The sequence below is a fragment of the Aethalodelphis obliquidens genome, unplaced genomic scaffold (assembly GCF_003676395.1).
Source record: "Aethalodelphis obliquidens isolate GAN/ISIS:26980383/991018 unplaced genomic scaffold, ASM367639v1 scaffold59, whole genome shotgun sequence".
NCBI classification, from domain to species: Eukaryota; Metazoa; Chordata; class Mammalia; order Artiodactyla; family Delphinidae; genus Aethalodelphis; species Aethalodelphis obliquidens.
In genome coordinates, this window is record NW_020838003.1 from 4570736 (window position 1) to 4593891 (window position 23156).

At 41.4% G+C, this 23156-nt stretch overlaps 1 protein-coding gene across 1 annotated transcript in view; it reads right to left on the reverse strand.

Annotated features, from left to right (window-relative positions):
• SCARB2 (scavenger receptor class B member 2) overlaps nucleotides 1–23156 on the reverse strand; it is a 65957-nt gene that overhangs the window by 32613 nt on the left and 10188 nt on the right. The window contains exon 2 of the mRNA XM_027087668.1: nucleotides 13819–13976. Within this exon, the coding sequence (XP_026943469.1) occupies nucleotides 13819–13976 (158 nt within the window). The remainder of the gene's footprint in view (nucleotides 1–13818; nucleotides 13977–23156) is intronic.

Sequence of the window (23156 nt, forward strand, 5' to 3'; positions counted from 1 at the left end):
CTCAGAGTTGAGTAAAGGACCAAAGGAATAAGAGTACAGCATTTGAAACTTTAAACTAAATTCCTATCTTGGCTAAATTGTAAGGAGACAATTAGATCCATAAGAAATTAAATGTGAAAAAAAGAGAACTACAAGAAAATAGACTTGAATATCAAACCTTTGAAGGAAGTGGGACTTTTTAAACTCAGAAATGATAGAAAAGTTCATTACAGATTTGGTTACATATAAAGTTTAAAATTAAAAATGCAAACAAGGGCTTCCCTGGTGGCGCAGTGGTTGAGAGTCCGCCTGCCGTTGCAGGGGACACGGGTTCGTGCCCCGGTCTGGGAAGATACCACATGCCGCGGAGCAGCTAGGCCCGTGAGCCATGCCATCGAGCCTGTGCGTCCAGAGCCTGTGCTCCACAACGGGAGAGCCCACAACAGCGAGAGGCCTGAGTACGGCAAAAAAAAAAAAAAAAAAAAAAAAAAAAAAATGCAAACAATAGAGAAACAGTTGCCACAATTGTGACACAGGGTTAACATCGTTATTATATAAAAAGCTTATGGAGTGGCATGAACACACTGGAACCCAGACAGGCAAACTGGCAAAGGACAAGAACTAAGAATGTGGAAACACAATCGGTTGGCAAACATGAGGAGAACATTCAATCCATGTGGTAACCAAAGGATGGAACGAGAACTGATAGACATATCCAAGAAGAAGGGAGTGGTTAAGTATAGTAATATATTTCCTCTATCTCTTGAATATTATCATCACGAAAATATATTTGTATAATGACTAACACATACATGGGAAAATACCTCTGATGTAATATTAAGTGAGAATATACACGTATGTACATGAACATGCATAATTATAGACAGTATAACCATGTAAAAGTAAGACACAACCATGTGAAAATGACTGAGAATCTATCCATTAGCACTGGTTATCTTTGAGACAGTGAAACCATGGATGGTAGCAGTAGTTTTTTTATTTTACTTTCCTGTACTTTCAACTTTATCTTTGCTGCTTATATATATTACTTTTATAATATAAAATATATTTTACTCTTTTAAAGGTAATGCTATATATGATATTGTACATGTTGATTACTTTGTAATCCAGTATTACTTAATGGTCAGTGAATAATAATTAAAAAACACTTAGGAAATATTTGTCCCTCACATCTTTTTCCTTACTATCAAAGCAGTAATAAGACCTTATAAAAGAAATTAACAATCCAAACAGCAAAACTAAGAAAGTCAAGGAGAAGATGTTTAATGGGATATTGTAAATTCAGCAAATACATGTTAGAAACATGAAAGTTAGTTGATAGAGCCCTTGGACACATTAATTTTTTAAAAAATTCTTGAAATGCTAAATAGTAGGCAAAATAGAAAAAGAAACCGGACAAAATGAAAAATCTCAAAAAGGTTGCAGAAGCCATTGGATACACAGTTTTAGGCAAGTAGGTCACTAAGCAACAGGATCGTGAGGCAAATTAGCTTTGTGTCAACAGACCTGTTCCAGGGCTGCTCCATCCACAGCTTAATAAAAATGTAAATAACACACTACATTCCTTAAACCAGACGGACTGGCTTTTTATCTACGTGTGGAACTTCCACCATCTTTTTCCAAAAACACTAATATTCTGAACTCATGAATACGTGAAAGTCATGGGGAATGTGCCACTGTAAATTGTGTGTCCGATCAACCAGGCCCTGCACTGCCCAGCGTGGCCTCCCCATCTCAGAGACTCCCACCCCAGGCCAGTCCACACTGACCAATGGGGGGCCGCATGCCCTCGCCTTCTTTGCACACACACAGCTGACTCAGTCTGGAGGGAACCCGTGGGACTATCAAATACTGGGGCAGAGCTACTGGAATGTTCTGTCTTTCCCATGTAGCTAAACAATAGCATAATTAAGTCATAAGTGACAGAGATCAGATCCACCAAATGATTACAAAAGACCCATTAGAGGGGCTGTAGGTCTCCCTAAAAAGCCAGGTTTTCCTACAAATCCCAGTTCACAGCCCACTCAACCCTACTAGGAACACTTAGCAGTTTGTAATGCACATGTGAGTAGCCGTTCCTAAACAAAGTCACTCATTTTCAGGACCCTATTCCCCTTTCCTGAACCTGTCCTTGGGTCCTGGGTTTCCCTGACTCAGTCCTGGGGTTCCAGCTGAGCCACTTGTGTCCTGTGGATTTAAACCACGGCTGAGGATGTTTCATTCACTTATTCTACAGATATTCACTGGACACTGGATATTCAGAGATGAAAGGATTTGGTTCTTTCCTTTCACTTTATCACATACCAGGCAGAGTGCATTCAAAGTCAGGGAAAATCTAGGGGAGAACAGAGAGAGGTGGTGGAGTTCCTTCTTGACTGAGGGAACGGCATGCTTACTGACAGGGTAGGGTGTCTAGGGCTGTAAAATTAATTGGAGTTTGGTTAGAACCGTGCTGTCCACTATGGTAGCCACTAGCCACACGAGGCTATTACACACTTGAACAGTGGTTAGTCCTAAATTCAATGTGCTATAATGTAAAATACACATGGATTTCAAAGACTTCCTATGAAAAAAAGAATGCAAAGTGCCTTGTTAATAATTCTGAATATTGATTACATGTTTAAATGATACTATTTTAAGTAGTTTGGAGGTAAATGAAATATTCAAATTAATTTCTCCTGTTTATTTTTATTTTTTTAATGTGACTCCTAGAAAATTTTAAATTACATATATGGCTCATGTAAAGAAAAACAAAAATGTTGCCTGCAATTACAGTTCCACAAAGATCAAGCCATCAGCCACTGCAGTAGCCCACCGACAGTGAGCCTGAGGGGAATTCAGGATGGAGAAAAACAGGAAGCATTCTGTGCTTTGGATATCAGCCCCTAGATAGTCAAGGTTCATATCTAAGGAAATATTTCAATGACCCTAGATTCTTGCATCTTCCCATACATAGAAAGCAACTTAAATCATTAACTTGAAATGTCTATTCTTTGTGATTAGCAGTAACTTTCTGATGTTCAACTATGTGTTTCTTTCCAGCAAAAGAGTTCACATATATCCTGGCCCCTCCCTTACCTCTTTGGGACAGTTTCTCAGAGCTATCTGAAAGGCTGTCTCCTGGGCTATAGGCCTCAGTAAGACTAAACTCAACTCACAGCTCTTATGTTGTGCCTTTTTTTTTTTTTTTTTTTTTTTTTTTTCATTTTTTTCAGCCATGAAAACCCAGAGCAGACTTCTCTCCTTCGCCTGAATTCTACAAGGATCCAGAGCCTTGACACCAGCAGGGCCCCTTGTGCCAGTCTGCCTCCTCAACAAGTCCAGACAAATTTAAGTGAGTCTCTCTTGGTACCGGATCTCCCACTCTTAGCTGAAGATCCTGAGTTTATTCAGAGGTTGTTAAACCCCTCACTATGAGGGGTAGGTTATCCTTGAACTTAGGTTCCAGAAGAGGTGCCTGTATTTGCTCAACTGAAAGACACTGAGGTTACCCTCAGGTGATAAACACTGGGATGAGTTTGCTCAGCTGAAAGACCCTAAGGAGGCTTGGACTAGGTGATTAAGTAGGAAGCTGACCTGACATCCTTCCTCAATTTGGCTACCTTAACAGACTCTGTCGGGATAAAAGTGAAGATATCACATGAAAGCTTTGCTCAGAGGAAAAGGGACAAGGGTCCTCCCAGTCAGTTATGGCTTTCTCAGGCAACTAAGACATTTATGGGAGTGATGGAAGCAGAGTCCCATAAGGAAACCCACTCACTAGTTTAAAACGTGCTTGTCTGGGGACCATGTATGAGAGTTGGCCACTCACTGATCCTAGCACCAATGGTTGTTTTAGAAGAGACACGTAGAAGAGCAGAAGTGACTCTAGGGTAACACCTAGAGGGGTTAAGCTCACAAGCAGCACATTGCCCATCACACAATTTCATTAGTAAATTTTATTCCTGACAAATTCAACTTTAAAATAGGAAACAGTTTCTCAAACAGAGAAATGAGGGGTATCAGAAAGCCAACCTCCAACTAACAACTAAAACCCAGCCAGGTTTAGGGATGTACAGAATTTATACTTGCAAGTACTTAAGTGAGAACTAAGGAAATCTCACCCTAAAAATGGCTGAGAAGGGGCTCTTTTTGCCATTCTAAAACTGGTTTTTGCATACCCAGTTAGAGAAAGCCAGCTTGATAAAATATCTTTTCAGATTTCTGACCTTAAAGGAACAAAAGCCCTCTTAGGACTTAGGAGGAACTTGCATTTCTCTCCCAATGCCTTTGAGATGTAAATGTTCTACTTGATCGTCTTAGGCATTTTGTTCTGTGTTTTGAGAGCACAGTGTCCGCCATCAGGAAAGTACACCTACGATGTACATTTGACAGCCCGTCAAATAGACTGGGATTCCAAACAGTCTTTTTGTCTGGCTGTGCCAGCTCTCAGGAAAATTTGTCATAAGGGGTTCCAGTTCATAAGGGACCTTTGTCTTCTCAACCTTCGTTGCGTCCACCTGTACAACAAAGGCCTTTATTTTCTTAGACTATTTTTTTTTTTTTGCAGTACGCGGGCCTCGCACTGTTGTGGCCTCTCTCATTGCGGAGCACAAGACGCGCAGGCTCAGTGGCCATGGCTCATGGGCCCAGCCGGTCCGCGGCATGTGGGATCTTCCCGGACCGGAGCACGAACTCGCATCCCCTGCATTGGCAGGCGGACTCACAACCACTGCACCACCAGGGAAGCTCTCTTAGACTATTTTTTTGGAGTAAATTTTCTGGATCTTCTGAAGGCTGCATCCTTTGCACTCCCTTGTTGCGGGTGCCTGTTGCATCTTACCGGTTATCATTATTAAGATACTACTCATCAATGGCCAGACAATGGATCTTTTAAATTGAAGAAACTTCTAAACTGGTAAATTTTTAGAGAACTCTCATTATTGGTTTTATTGGTACCTATAAAAAGAGCAAATTAAAAGGTAGATACAGAGGTTTATTAACAACCTCTGAATAAACTATGGGAATTCTTAAGATGCTAACCTTAAGAATTCCCATAGTTTAAAATAAAATAAAACAAAACGATTTGGGAAGCCTTATTTGTAGTCTTGGCTTTCCCTTGATGGGTCTTAGGATACTAATAAAAACATTAGGTTAATTAACGTTAATCCGGTTGATTAACAAGGGAATAGGAAATGTTGAGGGGGAAGTCAAGAGACTGCTTCCCAACAAGGTGGAAATTTTAAAGGGACTCGTCCCAGCAGGATAGAAATCTTTAGATAGTGATTTAAAAATGCGATAAATAAAATGGACATTGATGAGATTAAAACAAAGGCTTCAGGGAATTCCCTGGTGGTCCAGTGGTTGGGACTCTGTGCTTTCACTGACGAGGGCCCAGGTTCAATCCCTGGTCAGGGAACTAAGATCCCTAAGTTGCACAGCGCGGCCAAAAAACAAAATAAACAAAAAACACAAAGGCTTTGATACAACATTACCTAAAGTTGAATGGGCCAAAGAGACCCCCTATTGGTCCCCCCAACATTAAAGGGCCCCAAACAAGTCTGGTTTATTTAGCCCAGTAAAAAAAAAAATTTTTTTAAGGCTGAAATAAAATTATACTAAGATACCTAACCAGCAATTGCTTGAGGCAACAGTTAGGCTAATTAATCAAGTTAAAGATTGACAAAAGGGCCTGGGTCACTTGGCTAAAGTTAAAGGTATAAGAGTTGATAGAATTGAGATAAAAATTTATTTTTTAAAAATTGGTGTATTTGGGGCTTTCCTGGTAGTGCAGCGGATAAGAATCTGCCTGCTAATGCAGGGGACACGCGTTCAATCCCTGGTCCGGGAAGATCCCACATGCTGCAGAGCAACTAAGCCTGTGTGCCACAACTGCTGAGCCTGCGCTCTAAAGCCCGCGAGCCACAACTACTGAGCCCGTGTGCCACAACTACTGAAGCCCGTGTGCCTAGAGCCCATGCTCCACAACAAGAGAAGCCACCGCAATGAGAAGCCCATGCACCGCAACGAAGAGTAGTCCCCACTTGCCACAACTAGAGAAAGCCCACACACAGCAACAAAGACCCAACACAGGCAAAAATAAATTTAAAAAAAAAATTGGCATATTTGAATGGGCTTTCTGTGAGATGGTTACATCTCTTTTGCCTATTTATACTGTGGGATAGACATTATGTCTCACTGGGGAATGCTTCTCCTGCCTGGTATTATAATACAGAGCATATAAATCTGCCCCTAAGGCAGTATTAATTAAACATACTAAAGGAAACAGAGTTGCCTGAGCCCGCACAATACGAAACAAAAACTGGGGGCTAATATTCAGGGCCTGATAAAGCAATAGTGGAGACTTTTTTTGCCCCTAGGGTAAATTGGTCTGGGTTTGACTTGTGCACTCAGAAAGAGGGCCTTTGTTGAATGCCTTGTGCAAACTTTTGAAGGCATGATAAAATGAACCCTAAAGTTCTAGAACATAGAACTCCTAATTTCCAGTTTAGCTGGAAATCTTCTCATTGATATAAAAAAGCAAATTAAAGAAAATGTAGTTGCATAAATCAATCATTTGATATCATTTAGGCAGACCAGTTCTTTGGGGAATTGAAAGCAACTGTCTTTGTAAAAAGGCTAAGTCATCTAAGCAAATAAATTTAACTTACACCAACTGTTATTTATAAACTAGTAAGTTTATATTGTAATACCTGATTCACGACTAAGTTATAAAATGAAGTTATGAGATCTCTGGTTATGTCTGTTATATGTCTGTGTGTCCATTATAGATATGTCTCTACCTCCAGACAGTATCATCAATATTAATTTATAAAGGAGCCCTATTTAACTGACTTACAGGAGGCACTTAGAAATTAAATATTTTTGAATGTAATAGAAACTAACCCAAATGAATTTCAAGTTCATGTGATCTGGGAAATGTTCAATATTAAATTAATATATGGTTTAAAGTTTAAGTTTGTTGGTTTCATTAATACAGACATGTCTGACTTTTATTGAACCTAGTCAAATATGTTCATATTATTTCTGCTTTAAAATTTATCAGCAAGAAAAATAGCTTGGAATGATGGCTGACGTGGTCTAATGTCTCCTGAAGTTTTCAGGGTAATCTAAATATAATTGTTGGAAACAAATGAGTTAAATAGATATAAATGGGATAAGAGCCATTTAGTGTGTACTGTTTAAGAATTATTATGTTTTATGGTATGTCTACTTAAAAATAGTTTCTCCAGATTTTTGGTAACTTGAAACTTTAGAGTTTTGCTAAGTTAAGTTAAATGATGGAAATGTACTAAATATCTAGATCATTCCCAAATAAAGATACTGAAAACCTGATTACTGAAAATAGGCTTCCTTTTATAGAGAAATTAAAGATATTTAGCACCATTAATAAATGTTTTGTGTCACATTGAAAATTTTTCCATAAAAGGGCATGTTTTTATTTATTTTTTAATAATTATTTTTTAAAGATCTTAATTTTTAAAATTTATTTATTTTTGGCTGCATTGGGTCTTCGTTGCTGCACGCAGGCTTTCTCTAGTTGCAGCAAGCGGGGGCTACTCTTCGCTGCAGTGCAGGGGCTTCTCAATGTGGTGGCCTCTCTTGTTGCAGAGCACAGGCTCTAGGTGCGCAGGCTTCAGGAGTTGTGGTGCGTGGGTTCAGTAGTTGTGGCTAGTGGGCTCTAGAGCACAGGCTCAGTAGTTGTGGTGCATGGGCTTAGTTGCTCTGCGGCATGTGGGATCTTCCCAGACCAGGGCTCGAACCCATGTCCCCTGTATTGGCAGGCAGATTCTTAACCACTACGCCACCAGGGAAGCCCCAAGGGCACATTTTAAAAAATCATAAATGGTATTTATAAGTTTGCCAATCTACAGAATGCTAACATAAAAGTACATACTTGCTTACTTCTTAGTTTTCACTAGAAATTAAGGTTTTAAAAATTTTTAATTTTTATTGAAGTATAGTTGAATTACAATATTGTGTCAGTTTCAGGTGTACAGCAAAGTGATTCAGATATATATATAGATATATATATATATCTATATATACATATTGATATATATTCTTTTTCAGATTTCTTCAGATTCTTATCCTCTATAGGTTCTTTTTCAGATTGTTTTCCAGACTCTTATCCTTTATAGGTGTATATATATATATATATATATATATATTCTTTTTCAGATTTTTATCCTTTATAGGTTATTATAAGATATTGACTATAATTCCCTGTACTATATAGTTATGATTCTAATTATTCCTTAAAATGTTGTATTGTCACAGAAATAACCAAGTTGCTTTGTCAACTGCACTGTAATCAAATCTTTAACCATGTCATTTTAAGTCTTTTGTTATTTATAGACAGTCATTGTTTTATTCTGATGCTTTTACAAAAATGAAAATCTTCAAGAAAATTCATAAAAAGGATTTTTTTGACAAATATAGGTTTCTGATGACTTTTAGATCATACCACTGAACTGGGTAAGAAATTATAAAACTCTAATAGAAAACCTGATGCGTTTATCAAGATCAACAAGAATTAATTATATGGAACTTAATGAACTGAAAAATATGATTTATAATCTTATGATTTTTTTCTGAAATATACTGGCTTTTAATCTTTGTGTTCCAGAAAACCTTTCCTCTTATGCTATGATATGTGGCAAGTTGATGAAGTATACCTCTGCAAATGAAGATGAAACATTTATCTTTTTCTCTTTACCTAATCTCTCCAGAATTTGGCTTCTCTAACTGGCTACCCTCTGGACTTGATGGCTTATTGAGATCCAGATTACAACTAGTTATACTAATCATTGTTTTAATTTGTTCTCTCTTTGTTGTTTTCAAACTATTTATACTTTTTGTCTCTCTGCTATACTATCTTATTAATGTTACTCGTTAGTTTACTTATATTCTATTTTATCAGATTGTTGTATCCTGCATTACCTGATGTGTAACCAGGCCTCCAACAAAATTAATGATGGCTAAATAGCTTGAGGCAATTGATCACACACATATATATGATCACATATATATCACATATATACAGATAAAGGTAATTGTAATAGTGCAACTTTAAATATGGGAAGAAACAACAAGGGGAAAACATTTCCTGGATCATAATAGAGTAGTAAAACAGAACATGCAGAGGATTTTAGGTTGTTTAGGTTAATAGGGCCTAAGCCAGATATAGCATATGAATGGCCTATCACTAAGATCCTTGCCTGACCTAGGAATAAGCACTCCTAGGGCTGTGGGACAAATTGGTCATGAAATGCCTCCCAAGCCTTGGTCAAATTTATGACCAAGGTGGGGCACTGTAAACAACAAAAAAATGTTGCTTGCCCTTTTAGTTCTATAGGATCAAGTCATTAGCTCCTGCAGTTGCCTACCAAAACTGAGCCTGAGGGGAATTCAGAATGGAGAAAAACAGGAAGCATTTTGTGCTTTGGATACCAGCCCCTAGATAATTAAGGTACATACCTAAGGAAATATTTCAATGACTCAGATTCTTGCATCTTCCCATACATAGAAAAGCACTAAAATCATTAACTTGAGATGTCTGTTTTTGTGATTAGAAGTAATCTTTTGATGTTTTGACTACATGTTTCTTTTTCCTGCAAAAAAATTCATATATATTCTGACTCCTTCCTTACCTCTTTTTTTTTTTTTGCTGCACCTAGTGGCATGTGATCTTAGTTCCCTGACCAGGGATCCAACCCGTGCCCCCTGCATTGGAAGTGTGGAGTCTTAACCACTGGACTGCCAGGGAAGTTCCCCTTCCTTACCTCTTTAGAACAGTTTCTCAGAGCTGAGAGGCTGTCTCTTAGGCTATAGTCCTCCGTAAGACACAAAATAAACTCAACTCACAGCTCTTATGTTGCACGTTTTTGTTTTGTTTTTTTTTTGCGGTACGCGGGCGTCTCACTGCTGTGGCCTCTCCAGCCGCGGAACTCAGGCTCCGGACGCGCAGGCTCAGCGGCCATGGCTCATGGGCCCAGCCGCTCCGCGGCATGTGGGATCTTCCGGGACCGGGGCACAAACCCGCGTCCCCTGCATCGGCAGGCGGACTCCCAATCACTGCGCCACCAGGGAAGCCCTGTTTTTTGTTTTTTTTTTAAGTTGACACTCATATTAAATTTCTATTGGACAGTTCTGGTTATAGCATAGAATTAGCTCTGGTTAGAGAATAAAATTCTAGGTTGAGAGTGCCAAAAAATTAAATTAAAATCAAACAAAGAGGCTATATATACAGAAGCAGCTGGGGTGCTCAGGCCTTGAACATCACACAGGGAGAGTCACTAGGACCCTGAGCAGAGAAGGAAAGGAAATGTCAGCTGTGTCCTTTGGAAAATCACTGTGGCAGTGAAATGGGAGAGACCAGGGCAGGGTGAAAACCGGAGGCAGGAAAACTCATGGAGCAAAAATGAAATATCAGTGAGTGACCAATCTGCCTTCCAACCTACAGGATCTGCTCTTGGGATTCTTACCTTCGCTGTGCCTTGGGCCCTGTGGCAGCCTGGTAGACCCTTTCTCAGATAAATGTCTTTACATACAGAAAATAAAATACCCAGGATTACAAAGGAAACCAATGACTGAAATACAGGTGTCACTGTAAAAATCTGTGATATGGCAATATGTGTGCTTCTTCACCGACATTTTAAATAAAATGTAGCAGCAGGTCTAACAATTACTGTAATTTTTTTTTTTTTTTTGCCTGCGTTGGGTCTTCGTTGCTGCACACAGGCTTTCTCTAGCTGAGGCGAGCGGGGGCTACTCTTTGTTGTGGTGCATGGGCTTCTCATTGAGGTGGCTTCTCTTGTTGCGGAGCACGGGCTCTAGGCGCGCGGGCTTCAGTAGTTGCAGCACATGGGCTCAGTAGTTGTGGCTCGTGGGCTCTAGAGCACAGGCTCAGTAGTTGTGGTACACGGGCTTAGCTGCTCCGCGTCATGTGGGATCTTCCCGGACCAGGGCTGGAACCTGTGTCCCCTGCACTGGCAGGCGGATTCTTAACCACTGTGCCACCAGGGAAGTCCACAATTACTGTAATTTTTAAGTATTTATGAATATGAATTATATTTTGAGCAACCGCTATCATGAGACACAACGATATCTGTGTTTCCATTAGTGGTGAAGCCACGGTACCGCTAACACTGCTGTGATCTGTTGCCTACATTTATACTCAAAGGAAATGCTAAATTTTAGTGAGTGGTTAATGAAAATGAACTGTAATTTTTCCCCCCAAGTCACAGACCACCTGGAATTCTATCCATGACCGCTTAGGGATCCATGGATCAAGGGTTAAGGACCCTTGTGAGATGTTCCCAGGCTTCCCTTAGGTCCCTCTAATATGGGAACATGCAGGAAGTATGGTAACAGTTGGACGCTATTTTATTTCTAGGATTTATTTATTCCCATGACCACATCTACAACAGCATATTAAGGCAGCAGACACAATGGCCCAGAAGATGTCTTAATGGAACACTGGGTTTCCTCGGGTTATGGTTAGAACCCATGTCTTTTTCTCAATGAGGATAATGATGACAGGAACAGGCCCAGGAGACCCAGAGGGAAGACTGTTTGTTGGGGTTTTTCTTTAGTTCTCAGGTGAGTTTATTCTTGCAGGGAGGAAGTCATCCGCCTCGCCGGAAGGAATTTAGTTACAAAACAAAACCAGAAAAAGACAAATACTGTACGATTCCACTTATATGAGATATCTACAGCAATCCAATTCATAGAAACAAAGTAGAATGTTGGTTCTTAGGGGCCCAGGGTGGGGAGAAAAGAGGAGTTATTTAATGGCTATACAGTTTCAGATCTGCAAGATGAAAAAGTTCTGGAGGTCTGTTTTGCAACAATGTGAATATATTTAACACTACTGAACTGCACTTAAAAATGGTAAAGATGGTACATCTTTTTTTTTCTTAATAATTTTTAAAAAATTAATTAATTTATTTATTCTTTTATTTTTGGCTGCATTGGGTCTTCGCTGCTGCACGCGGGCTTTCTCTAGTTGTGGAGAGTGGAGGCTACTCTTTGTTGCAGTGTACGGGCTTCTCATTGCGGTGGCTTCTCTTGTTGCAGAGCACAGACTCTAGGCGTGCGGGCTTTAGTAGTTGTGGCTCGCAGGCTCAGTAGTTGCGGCACACGGGCTTAGTTGCTCTGCGGCATGTGGGATCTTCCCAGACCAGGGCTTGAACTCGTGTCCCCTGCATTCGCAGGTGGATTCTTAACCACTGCAACACCAGGGAAGCCCAAGATGGTACATCTTATGTGGGTTTTTTTTTTTTAAATCACCATAAAAATGGTTAAAACTGCAAAACAAACAAACAGGACGCTCAGAGCCTAATTCTGGCTCAACTTCTAATTGTCACGAAGCTGGACAGCCTCAAATGCAGGCCTGGTTCTACCCAGTACCTGGAGTTTCTCGAGGTTTTAAAGGTATAAAAACGCTTTTGAAAATGAGGACCCAAGTGTTGTTTATTTTTTAAAATTCTACTATATAATGATAAAGCTCATCTTTACGATTCTGGGTACTGATTTCCACAGAAGGGACCAAGACAATCCCCTAAGACTAATAATAACATCAAACACTTAATTAGCGTGAATTCTGTGCCTGGCAGTAGTCTAAGCACTTTATAAATACTTGACTCACTTAGTCCTCATAACAACCCCATGGTGGAGGTCCTATTTTTATCCCCACTTTATAGATAAGGAAACTGAGGCTCGGAGGACTAGTAAGTGGCAGAAGTGAGGTTCACAACAGGTCATTCGACTCCAGGGTCAAACCATAAGCACCTGAGGCAGGGATCGGGATTTTTATCTCTCCAGTCCAGCGCTGAGACAGTGCTGACTCACAGTAGATGAATCAGGGGGCAACCATTTATTGAGCAATCGGTTACGATAGAATTGTCAGGCATTTTTACCACGCAGCAGTTCTGAAGAAGAAAGATCTCGCTGTCTGCTTCCTCTACTATTTTTTTTTTAAACTTGGTAAGGAGAAACTTTGTTGGAAAGAGGCGTGTGGGGCAGTGTACTGTCCTAGCGGGTTGCGGGGATACGGCAACAGTGGGGAAAACACTTTGACCATAAGATCCCCCAGCATCTCCCTCTATCAATCTTTTCAAAAAAATGATTAAAGCAATGCTCCTAACTCCTAACCCACCCTACCACCTGGTTATCTCTTGTACTCTGGAGGAGTGGGAAAAGGAGTGAATATGAAGAGACAGAAAAACAACAAGGTCCTACTGTGTAGCACAGAGAACTATATTCACTATCCCATGATAAACCATAATGGAAAAGAATATAAAAAAAGAATGTACATACACGTGTATAACTGCATCACTTTGCTGTACAGCAGAAAGTAACACAATATTGTAAGTCAACTATACCTCAGTTTAAAAAAAAAGAAAAGGAAGAGACAGAAAGTCCTGACCAACAATGAATTCTAGGAACTGGTCTAAAACTAGGGATGTGGCGGAGAGAAATAGGAAAAGACCCTAAAAGTCACCAAAGAAAATCGCAGGACGACCTTAAAAGGGTAAGGAGTGGAGGGCAGCTCTCCGTCGCTCAGTAGCCACATTCTGCCACCTTAGGAGGAAGCAGCTGCGTTTCTAAACGTAACAGGCTGAGTCTGGCCAGGTCCACAAAGCCACTGACACGTGTGCCAAACACCAGCAGCATTTCGGACAACTGTAGCCGGAACATGTGCCCCCCACGCAGCACACAGAGGATGCTCGTGGGAAGAGACGGGGGCTCAGGCTACAGCAGGGGGTCGCTCCATTTTCTCGCTTGTATGGCAGGGAGGGGGTCGGGACTCACCTGTAGGTGTAGGGCCCCACTTCTTCCAACCGAGGGGTCTCCCCTCTGAGGACCTCCTCTGGATTGGTGACATTGAAGAAATAGAACTGGGTGTGCACGGGCAGAGGGGGCTTCCTCCAGGACTCAAAGGTCTCCGAGCCATTCCTTAACACAATATTCTAGGGGAGAAAACCAAAAGGGGATTTACGTAGTGTAAGGCAGTTGGCTTTGAACACAGAGGCAGAACGAGGGACACCCTGTCCTTTGACCTCCCGGCTCACTTATGTTTTCCACAGGCATTCAGCTGCTGTCCCTTGGGAGCAGGGACACGCCTTACGCCAATATGAAGCCCACAGCCCTCAGGAGCCATAACAGGTTTTCTATAAATATCTGTGGTAAAGAAAGGATGCTAGAGCCATAGCTCATGGGTGGAAACATGGCGTCCCCAAAACCAAGGCCACAGTCTGAGTACCCGAAAGGCCTTATTTGCTTCGTCACAGAGTCTACTGTTCGGACAGCTTCCGTGGAAGTCAGGCCACTCTGAGAAGCTCCATGCGCTCCCAGCTCGCCCATATGAGAGACCGGGAAGAGAGGCCCCAGAAGGTTACTTTGGTTCTTCCATTTGAGGTGGAACCACACCCAGCTCTACCACTTTCACCACCAGGGGCTTCACATGCATTTTCTCATCTAATCCCCAACAAACCCCTAACATAGCTTTGCATATCCCTGTTTTAACGGTGAGACAGCTAAGCCACACTGAGGTTAAGTGCTTAGGGTATTCTTTGTCTACAATCCTTCCTTTGTTTCCCACCCTTACCACGGATTATGGTCTAAATTGTGTCCCTGACACCCCCCCCCCCAAAAATTCATATATTGAAGTCCTAACCCCTAGTACCTCAGAATGTGACTGTATTTGGAGATAGGGTCTTTAAAGAGAAATTAAAGGTTAAATGAAGTCATTAGGGTGGGCTGTCATCCAACATGACTGAGGTCTCAGAAGAAATCAACCCTGTTGACACCTTGATCTCAGACTTCTAGCACCCAGAACACTGGGAGACAATAAATTTCTGTTGTTCAAGTCACCCAGGCTGTGGTATTCGTTATGGCAGCTCTCGCAGACTAATACACCACGGCCCCTCTATGGAAGGAGAATCCTTCCCACCCTACAGACTTCAGGTGTGGCAAGTGACTTGATTTGATTAACGGAATGTGAGTGGAATGGCAAAGCGCCAACTTCGAGCTGAGGCCTTAAGAGGCATGGCAAGTTTCCACCAGCCACCCTCTGTTGCCCTGTCCCAGGTAGTTGCTGATCCTTCAGCCAAGGCCCGAAAATGGTAACGTGTAGACCAGACATGAAGCCAGGAGTCCAGCCTAAGTCGGCTGACCCAGCTACGCTCAAATTGCAGCCAACCTGGCCGTAAGGAGTACGGAGTATATGTTACTATGATAAGCCACTGAGATTTGGGGGTTGTTTGTTATCCAGCATTGCAAGAGAAGCCTGATTAATATAGCACCCAAAGTTAATAGACAGAAAGCTAATATCTAGTAGTTAACTTGTTAATAAAGAAAAACTGCATTTTTAAAGTTAAGATTACTGAAGTACTCGAGAAGGATAAAAGCATAGACAGAATAAATAAACCAGAATTCAAACAGTGACTAACTCTGCATGTTGGAATTTGGGTCATTGTTATTTTCTCCTGGATGAGATTCTGTATTTTCCAAATTTTTTATAATGAATAAAGAAAATTAACACTGAGAAAAATTTTTAAAAGAGGAAAATGGGATCTGCTGATAAAGACAATGTAGGGCCACTAGTAAAACAGTAACTAGATTGCAAGAGAAGCATCCCCTGATATCACCCGTCACTCCTCTAGCGGTGAGGATTTGAATGACAATCAACAGAGGGACGGCTTCAAAACATGACAGAAATCACATGCTAAAACATCCTGTGACACAGAACACAACAGGATGCCAATTTTTAGTAGTCCAGGCCTCCAATTTAATAGAAGCAATGTCGCAAGGCAACTTGATGATATAACTCTATTATTCAATGGAAAATATCCCAAGAATCTCTGCAGGGAAAAACAAAGTGGAACCGGAATAAATGGATGCAGAAAACCTAAGCTTGTCACAGCAAAAACAGTCATCTGGAGGGCTGGAAGTCAGTTCACATCCATGAGTCAGCCGTGTCATAGAACTGGGGACTCTTTGTGGTTTGGCATCAGTTCGGAACATCTAATCATCAGATTTCTAGCCAAACAACACATTACTGAAATATTCTTGGCCTTTACTGTCAGTACTGATTTACTGAGTTGAGATCAGATTGTTGAGATAGAAAAATTTAAAGACAAACTACGAAACCCCTTTCCTCCAAACTCCGGGTCCAGCTCAGACTCTCTCCTTTGTGAAGCCCTCCCCGCCTGCCCCTGCACACATTACTCTCTCCCTGCCCTGGCCATAGAGCAGCCTAACCGATCATTTTAGGCAGTTTTTTTTAAGAGTTTCGTGGTCTTTTATCTTATCTTCTAAACAGGAGTCTTAGCTATCTGGGGAGGAACAAGGGAGAGAGTCGGGCCTGGAGAGAGAGGGCAGCATACCTGGAGAAGCTTACCAGATGGAACCCAGAGGCCCTGGCAGGGTAAGGAAGGGCCTGTGGTCAAGGTTGTACAGCTGCTTCATGTCAGAACTGGGTCTGGAACCCAGTGCCCCTTTCCTCCACTCTCCCACCCCACCTCAGCATACAACATTTTAATAAAATGGGTATAAACCTACTACACATTTTAGTTATACAAGTTATATGGTAGAGTTTCTCTGGTATAAGGTATACACACAGCACCTAGAAACAGCTCAGTAACATGAATATAACCTACCTAAAACTAGTATGTTAACTATGAGAAGTGTAACACATAAATAATAATAATTTGTCTTCTAGAGGATTTTGAAGGCCCACAGATATCTTCAAAGTCATCTGATTTCATTAAAATGAGTCTCTTTTTTGGGACTTCTCTGGTGGCACAGTGGTTAAGACTCCATGCTCCCAATGCAGGGGGCCTGGGTTCAATCCCTGGTCAGGGAACTAGATCCCACACGCATGCTGCAGTTAAGAGTTCGCATGCCACAACTAAGGACCCCACCTGCCGCAACTAAGACCCAGTGCAACCAAATAATAAATAAATAAATATATACATACATTAAAAAAAAAAAGAACCTCTTTTTCTTATCCAGAAATTTCCAGAAAAAGGCAGGGCAATAATTTCTCCTCCTCCACGAATTCCTTGAGTACCCTCCCCTTAACTGGATGGATCATCCCTTCCTTTGAACCCTATGACACATTACATAGGAATTTCTTAGGAAAAAAAGTGCTCAGGACAGAAAACATCTTCTAAAAATTGAGGTTAATTGGAATCGACATGAAGCAGTGATATTAGCAACCAAAAATGAGAAGGAAAGTGCAGCTACTATATTGGAACATATTAGGTTACCAGTTGGCTACTCAAAACAGAAGGTGCTGACCTACAAAAAAAGAGTAGGGTTTTTGTCTTTTTTTTTCTTTACCCCTCCCCACTCCTCAAGGACAATGCAGGTTTTGGAGAAATATTGGTTCAATCAACTAAATATAGTACTAGAAAACTCTGTTTTCCATCAACTTTGCTTATAAGATGCTGGGAGAGAAGAAATTGATGTGAGACAACCAGAGAAGAGCAGAAGAAAGGCATGATCAGTCAAAGACAGAGCCACAGTCAAGGCCCTATAACAGCAGCTCGACAGCTACAAGTCCGAGGAGCCTTTAAAGGGTACCCAGAGGAAGCGGGTGTTCCCTAGCCATTTCAGCCACATTCAGATACAGAGAAAGCAATTCAGATACAGATTCACTAGAATCAGAAACACATAGATCTAGCACCTATTAGTTTGTGTGTCTTATCGGTAATCCAGCACGCTACAGAGCTAAGTGCAGCCAGTTCCTTTTGTGGGTGGAAAGCAAAATCTGTGTGTCTCTGTGATCCCTTTTCCTAACAACTATTTAAAGCAGTGCTATACCCACGGTTTTCCTGCAAAGTGTAGAACTATATATGCAAATCAGCCAAACACTGTCTGTGCCAGGCATTGCAGGTAGGAGATACCCAGCAACACACACATGGTTTCTGTGTTCCAGGAGTTTACCCTCTATCTGGGGGATGGTGATTCACACATGCAAGATAATCAACAATGGAAAGCAGCCCGTAATAAATGGTCAATGAGTATACCAGGCAATGGTCTCCGTGGTGACCAGACAATGGATTCTACGAACTGAGATGGAGACAGGTAGGGCTTAAAGTGAGCGAGGAAGAATGAATAAAAACTGGGCAAGCGGAGGAGGTCATGGGGGTGGGCTCCTTACAGATAGCTGGGGTTGATTCGACTATCCTGTGTGGCTGGACAGAGCGAGCCCTTCCTCCCTGCCTGTTCCATGTCCATCTCTCCTGGAGCCCTCTGCTTAATCAGAAAGAGTGGATGTGGAGAATGAGACAGTAAAAGATACAGAGGACGGACGGTATTAGATGTGACTGGGTGTGGGTTTTCTAGGGAGTAGGGAGATTGATTTAGAGAGGTAGGTTGGGGTCCCAGGAGTCTAGATTTTATACGATATATAAGGAGGGGGAATAGAAGGTCTCTGAGCTGCAGAATACTATCAAGAGTCAGGCATTATGTTGCCACTTTATCTCATCTCATCCCCTTAATAGTCTACAAGAGGGAAATCATCGTCCCCATTTTACACCTCAGGAGACCAGAGCTCAAAGAGGTTAGGTGAATGCCTGAGGTTTGCTAGCAGAGGGTGCAGCCAGCCTCCCACCCCAGGACTCACTGCAAACCTGTGCTCCTGGCGAGGCTGAATTTGACCGGAGCCTCATGCCCCTGGAAAACAGTAATGGTTCGGGAATCTCTGCTTCCGTGTTCCAGGAAATGGGTGACTGCAAAGAAACACCCTTCCCCACGTGAATTAGATTCACAGATGTCTCTCTTTACCTAAGACAAGGCTAGGCACTGACCCTCCAGATTCCCATTTTTTGCCTCCTCATGATTAGCTGAACAGCTTGACCCCACTGATCAATGGGAGTGAAATGCCGGTACAGCACGGTGACCATAGTTAATAACACTGTATTGTACACTTGAAAGTTGCTAAGACAGTAGATCTCAAGTGTTCTCACCACACACACACAGAATTAACTCCATGAGGTTATGGATATATTAATTAGCTTGATTGCAGTAATCATTTCACGGTGCCTATCAAGCATCCCATTGTACACCTGAAATATGTACAATTTTTATTTGTCAATCATACCTCAATAAAGCTGGGGGGGGAAATGTTTGTTACCCAAACTTTGGTTAGGTTTCCCTCCTTCCCAGCCCCATGAACTCCTCCCTGTAAAAGGAAAACCCTTTTGGCTAAGCCTTGAGGCCCTGCAGACCACACAGAGGTTCTTCCTAATGCAAGTCCCCTTGTCCCTACTGCAAAGTCTTTTCCCCTTTACAATTAGATTTGTTTTTTACTTGACACTCCTAACTATTGTGCCACGTTGCCTATTTTGCATTGACACAGGCAAGAGGTGTTTCGGAAGGTTACACTGGCATACGTGGGAAGGAGGGTTTGGCTAAGATTGTTGTAAGGATGAAATGAAGATTCAGCAGAGCGCATATCGCAGGCCATGCTCAAAACACTCAGTAAATGGTGACTGCGATCTTGACTATTACCATCTTCAGGTTGGGGATGAGAGGGTTTCAGGACTTAGTCTAAAGAAAAAAAGGAATCATGTCGCTTCCAGGAGTCTGCTCAAATATAGACAACCCAACAAATGTTAAACAATGAAAGAGGGGGGGAAAAAGTCTTTAGTCATGATTCTCTCTTCCAGCCCTACATAAAACTCAGTCTAGGTTGAAACAGCAAGGAATTAGTATAAAATCGGAAATAACCAAAATGTTGAACAGGACAAGAATGACTTAGTGAATTATGATAATTCACAGGCTGGAGTAGAAAGCAATTAGAATGATAAAAACTACAAAGACCTAAGGGACATGTTCATAATCTATGTTAAATGGTAAAAGCAGACAATGTAAAATATGCCTAAGTGTGGACAAGACTAGCAGATAAAATGCAAACATGAAACCAGGGGGGTGATATATAGATAATTTTACAATTTCAATCTTTAGGTTACCCTCAAAATCACTAAGCCTCCACACTAAACGTCTAATAGCCTTTATCTCTATGCAACAGGATTATGAAGGGTCTCGCATTCTCTCTGTGATGTTTCTCTGCATTGTTTGGACTTTTTTTTTACAACAGAAGTAAACTAATTCTGTAAGCAGAAAAAATAACTGTTCCCTTATCATTTTTCTTTTGTAAGTGAAAATCTAAGAAAGAAACTCAGATTCTACAAAATGTATTAACAGATCCCAAGGCAAGGCAGAAGGAACAGATACAGAGAACCAGCATCATCTAGCTTTTCCTCTGTCCTTGCAAAACAGAGGTAAGGCCGATGCCTCTTCAGCTGTGGTCAGTTCTCCCTCACAAGCGCCAAGGGCCTCCACCCACCACACTGGGCTGTAGAGTATTTCTTTTCCTGTTATTGTCAGGACGGTTGATGTAACACTCTGTGTTCCTCGCCAGCTTTTCCTGACAAGCGTCACAGTGTGTGAAGAACTTCACAGTGAGAAAGGGCTTGCTGCGGCAACGTGCAAGGACCTAGAGATTGAGATTATTACACTAAGTGAAATAAGTCCGAGAAAGTTAAATATTATATGATTTCTAAATCATATAATATTTAGTGGAATCTATAATTTCTAAATATATAATATTTAGTGGAATCAAAAAGTAGTACAAATGAACTTATTTACAAAACAGAAACAGACTCACAAACATAGAAACAAATTTATGGTTACCAAAGGGGAAGGCGGAGTGGGAAGGGATAAACTGGAAGTATGGGATTAGTAGATGCACACTACTATATATAAAATAGATAAACAACAAGGATTTACTGTATGGCACAGGGAACTATTGTCAATATTTTGTAATAAACTATAATGGAAAAGAACTGAAAAAAGAATATAGATATATATATGTGTGTGTGTATATATATATAATACTGAATCAATTTGCTGTACACCTGAATCTAACACAATATTGTAAATCAACTATACTTCAATTAAAAAAAAAGGATTTGCAACCTCGTTTATTTATTAGAGCGAAGAAAATCATCTCAGAATTATGAACCCCAAAAGAGCCAGTCAGTGTGAGTGAACAGACGGTTAACTGCCCAAGTTTATCTTGCCTGGTTTGTATCCAGCTTAGCCAAAAAAGTCCAAAGACAAGGGGAAGAGTTCCCAGAAAGAAGAAAGGCAAAATCTTTCCCAGAAGGGAGGGTAAGACTAGCTGTCCTCATGACAGTCTGATGTGAACTTGTTCCTCCAAGTTTCAAGTGGATGACGAAGTTCCGGGATGGAAATAAACATTTGGTAGACCGGAGTCCTTCGCTAAACAAAGCAAATGAAAACCTACTAACAGGAACAATCCCTGACAGCTTGCTAGAGCCACAGTGACAGCAGGTGTTGTGACAACCCAGGATTCTCCTCCACCCCCATCACTGGCCTCTCCCTGGTTACTCTTAGCTGAGTCAACACTCAAACAAGTCTCAGACCACCTTGGATTCCATTCAAATCGTGCTCTCAAGAGTGTTGGTTTTTCCTGTACCTTTAACATGTCTCTTTTCTTCCCCTGCTAAACGGCTGTCACGGAACCCACTGTAAATCCCAGAGTGGATGGTGTGGGGTGGTGCGTGTGCATGTGTGTGTGTGTGTGTGTGTGTGTGTGTGTGTGTGTGTACACATTAAGTAGGGAAGGGGAATGAGAGAACAGAGGGGAGTTTATAAATGCAGCTGCCAACATTTCTAAAACAGTTGCTTCTTTATTTTTATCTCCTTCCCTGACATTCAGCTCAGAGAAGGACGATTATCATTGCTAAAATGCTGCTTACTGGAAGTCTCCAGGAATCAGGTGCTGTGCTAGGGCTTTATGGACAAGATCTCTAAGCCTTACGCTGGCCCTGCAAGGTAAGAATTCCCATTTTGCAGATAAGGAAATGTTGGCACCGGCTTTCCCAAACTCACAGAGCCAGTAAGTCAAGTGAAATCCCACCAAGTCTAGGTCTGTGGGTTTGCAAAGCCCATGCTTGGCCACTCTAGCAGCTGCCTCACCATCGCACCCTCAGGGTAGAGCTGCCAGATTTAGTGAATAAAAACAAAGGATGCCCAAGGATGTCCCAAATATTGCACAGGCCATGTCAAAAATGCTTTAATTCTTAGGATGCAATGCTGAAGGATTCAGGGGCAAAGTGCTGTAATATCCGCAACTTGCATTAAAATAACTCAAGAAAAAGTGTATGAGAGAGAGATGACGTCTATATGGGAGGATGCTAACAACTGATAAATTGAAATGAATCAAAGTATTGCACAGACATACTCACTAAAATATTATTTGTAGTTTATCTGAAATTCAAGTTTAACTAGACATCCTGCATTTTATCTGGCAACCTCCCCCAGAAAGACCGTGAAACTGTAGAGAAACCATCACTTGGGCTCCGAGACCTTCCTGGGCCACTAGCCAACCCTGTAACCAGCAGAGTTTTCCACTTATGCTAAATTAACAATCAGTGCAAGGTCCCAAATCAGTTTTACAATGTGACTTTGGATACTGCAGAACATGATGAATTGTTCCAGGCATAATATGGTGGCACTACCATCAAAAGAGGTATTGGAAAGATGATCAAGTTACATGGTCAATCTGTCCTGTCAACAGCCAAGTTAACCATTTGGACTGAAAAGCTTACCTTTCAGTTAATTAGCCAATATGTATATATGTATATAATGAGAGCTTTCTCTATGCCCAACAAGCATAGGCCCTGTTTCAAGAAGACATTTAGCTAAGGACAAAATTGACCTGTATGTAACAGTGCAGGGCCCAAAGAGGGGCTTATGCCTGAAATTATTTGGATCATTTCAACTGTATGGATTCATCCTAAAATCCCCATCTGGATACCTCACAGGCTGCTCAACATCAACGTGACCAAACAAGGGACTCATGATCGTCTCCCGTAATCACTCAGTCCTGTTGAGTTTACCTCCTCCTCTTCTCCACTTCTATTCCTGTGCCTATTTCATCACCGGCGGGGACTGAGACAATACTGTTCAGTATTAGCTAGTCTCCTAATAGGTAATTAGGTAACAGGTAGTCTCCTAACTGGTCTCCTTCTGTCCAGCCCTGGCCCTTTCAAAGCTATTATCCACATCAGCTTCCAGAGAGTTCTATCAGGACAGACACTCTCCCTACT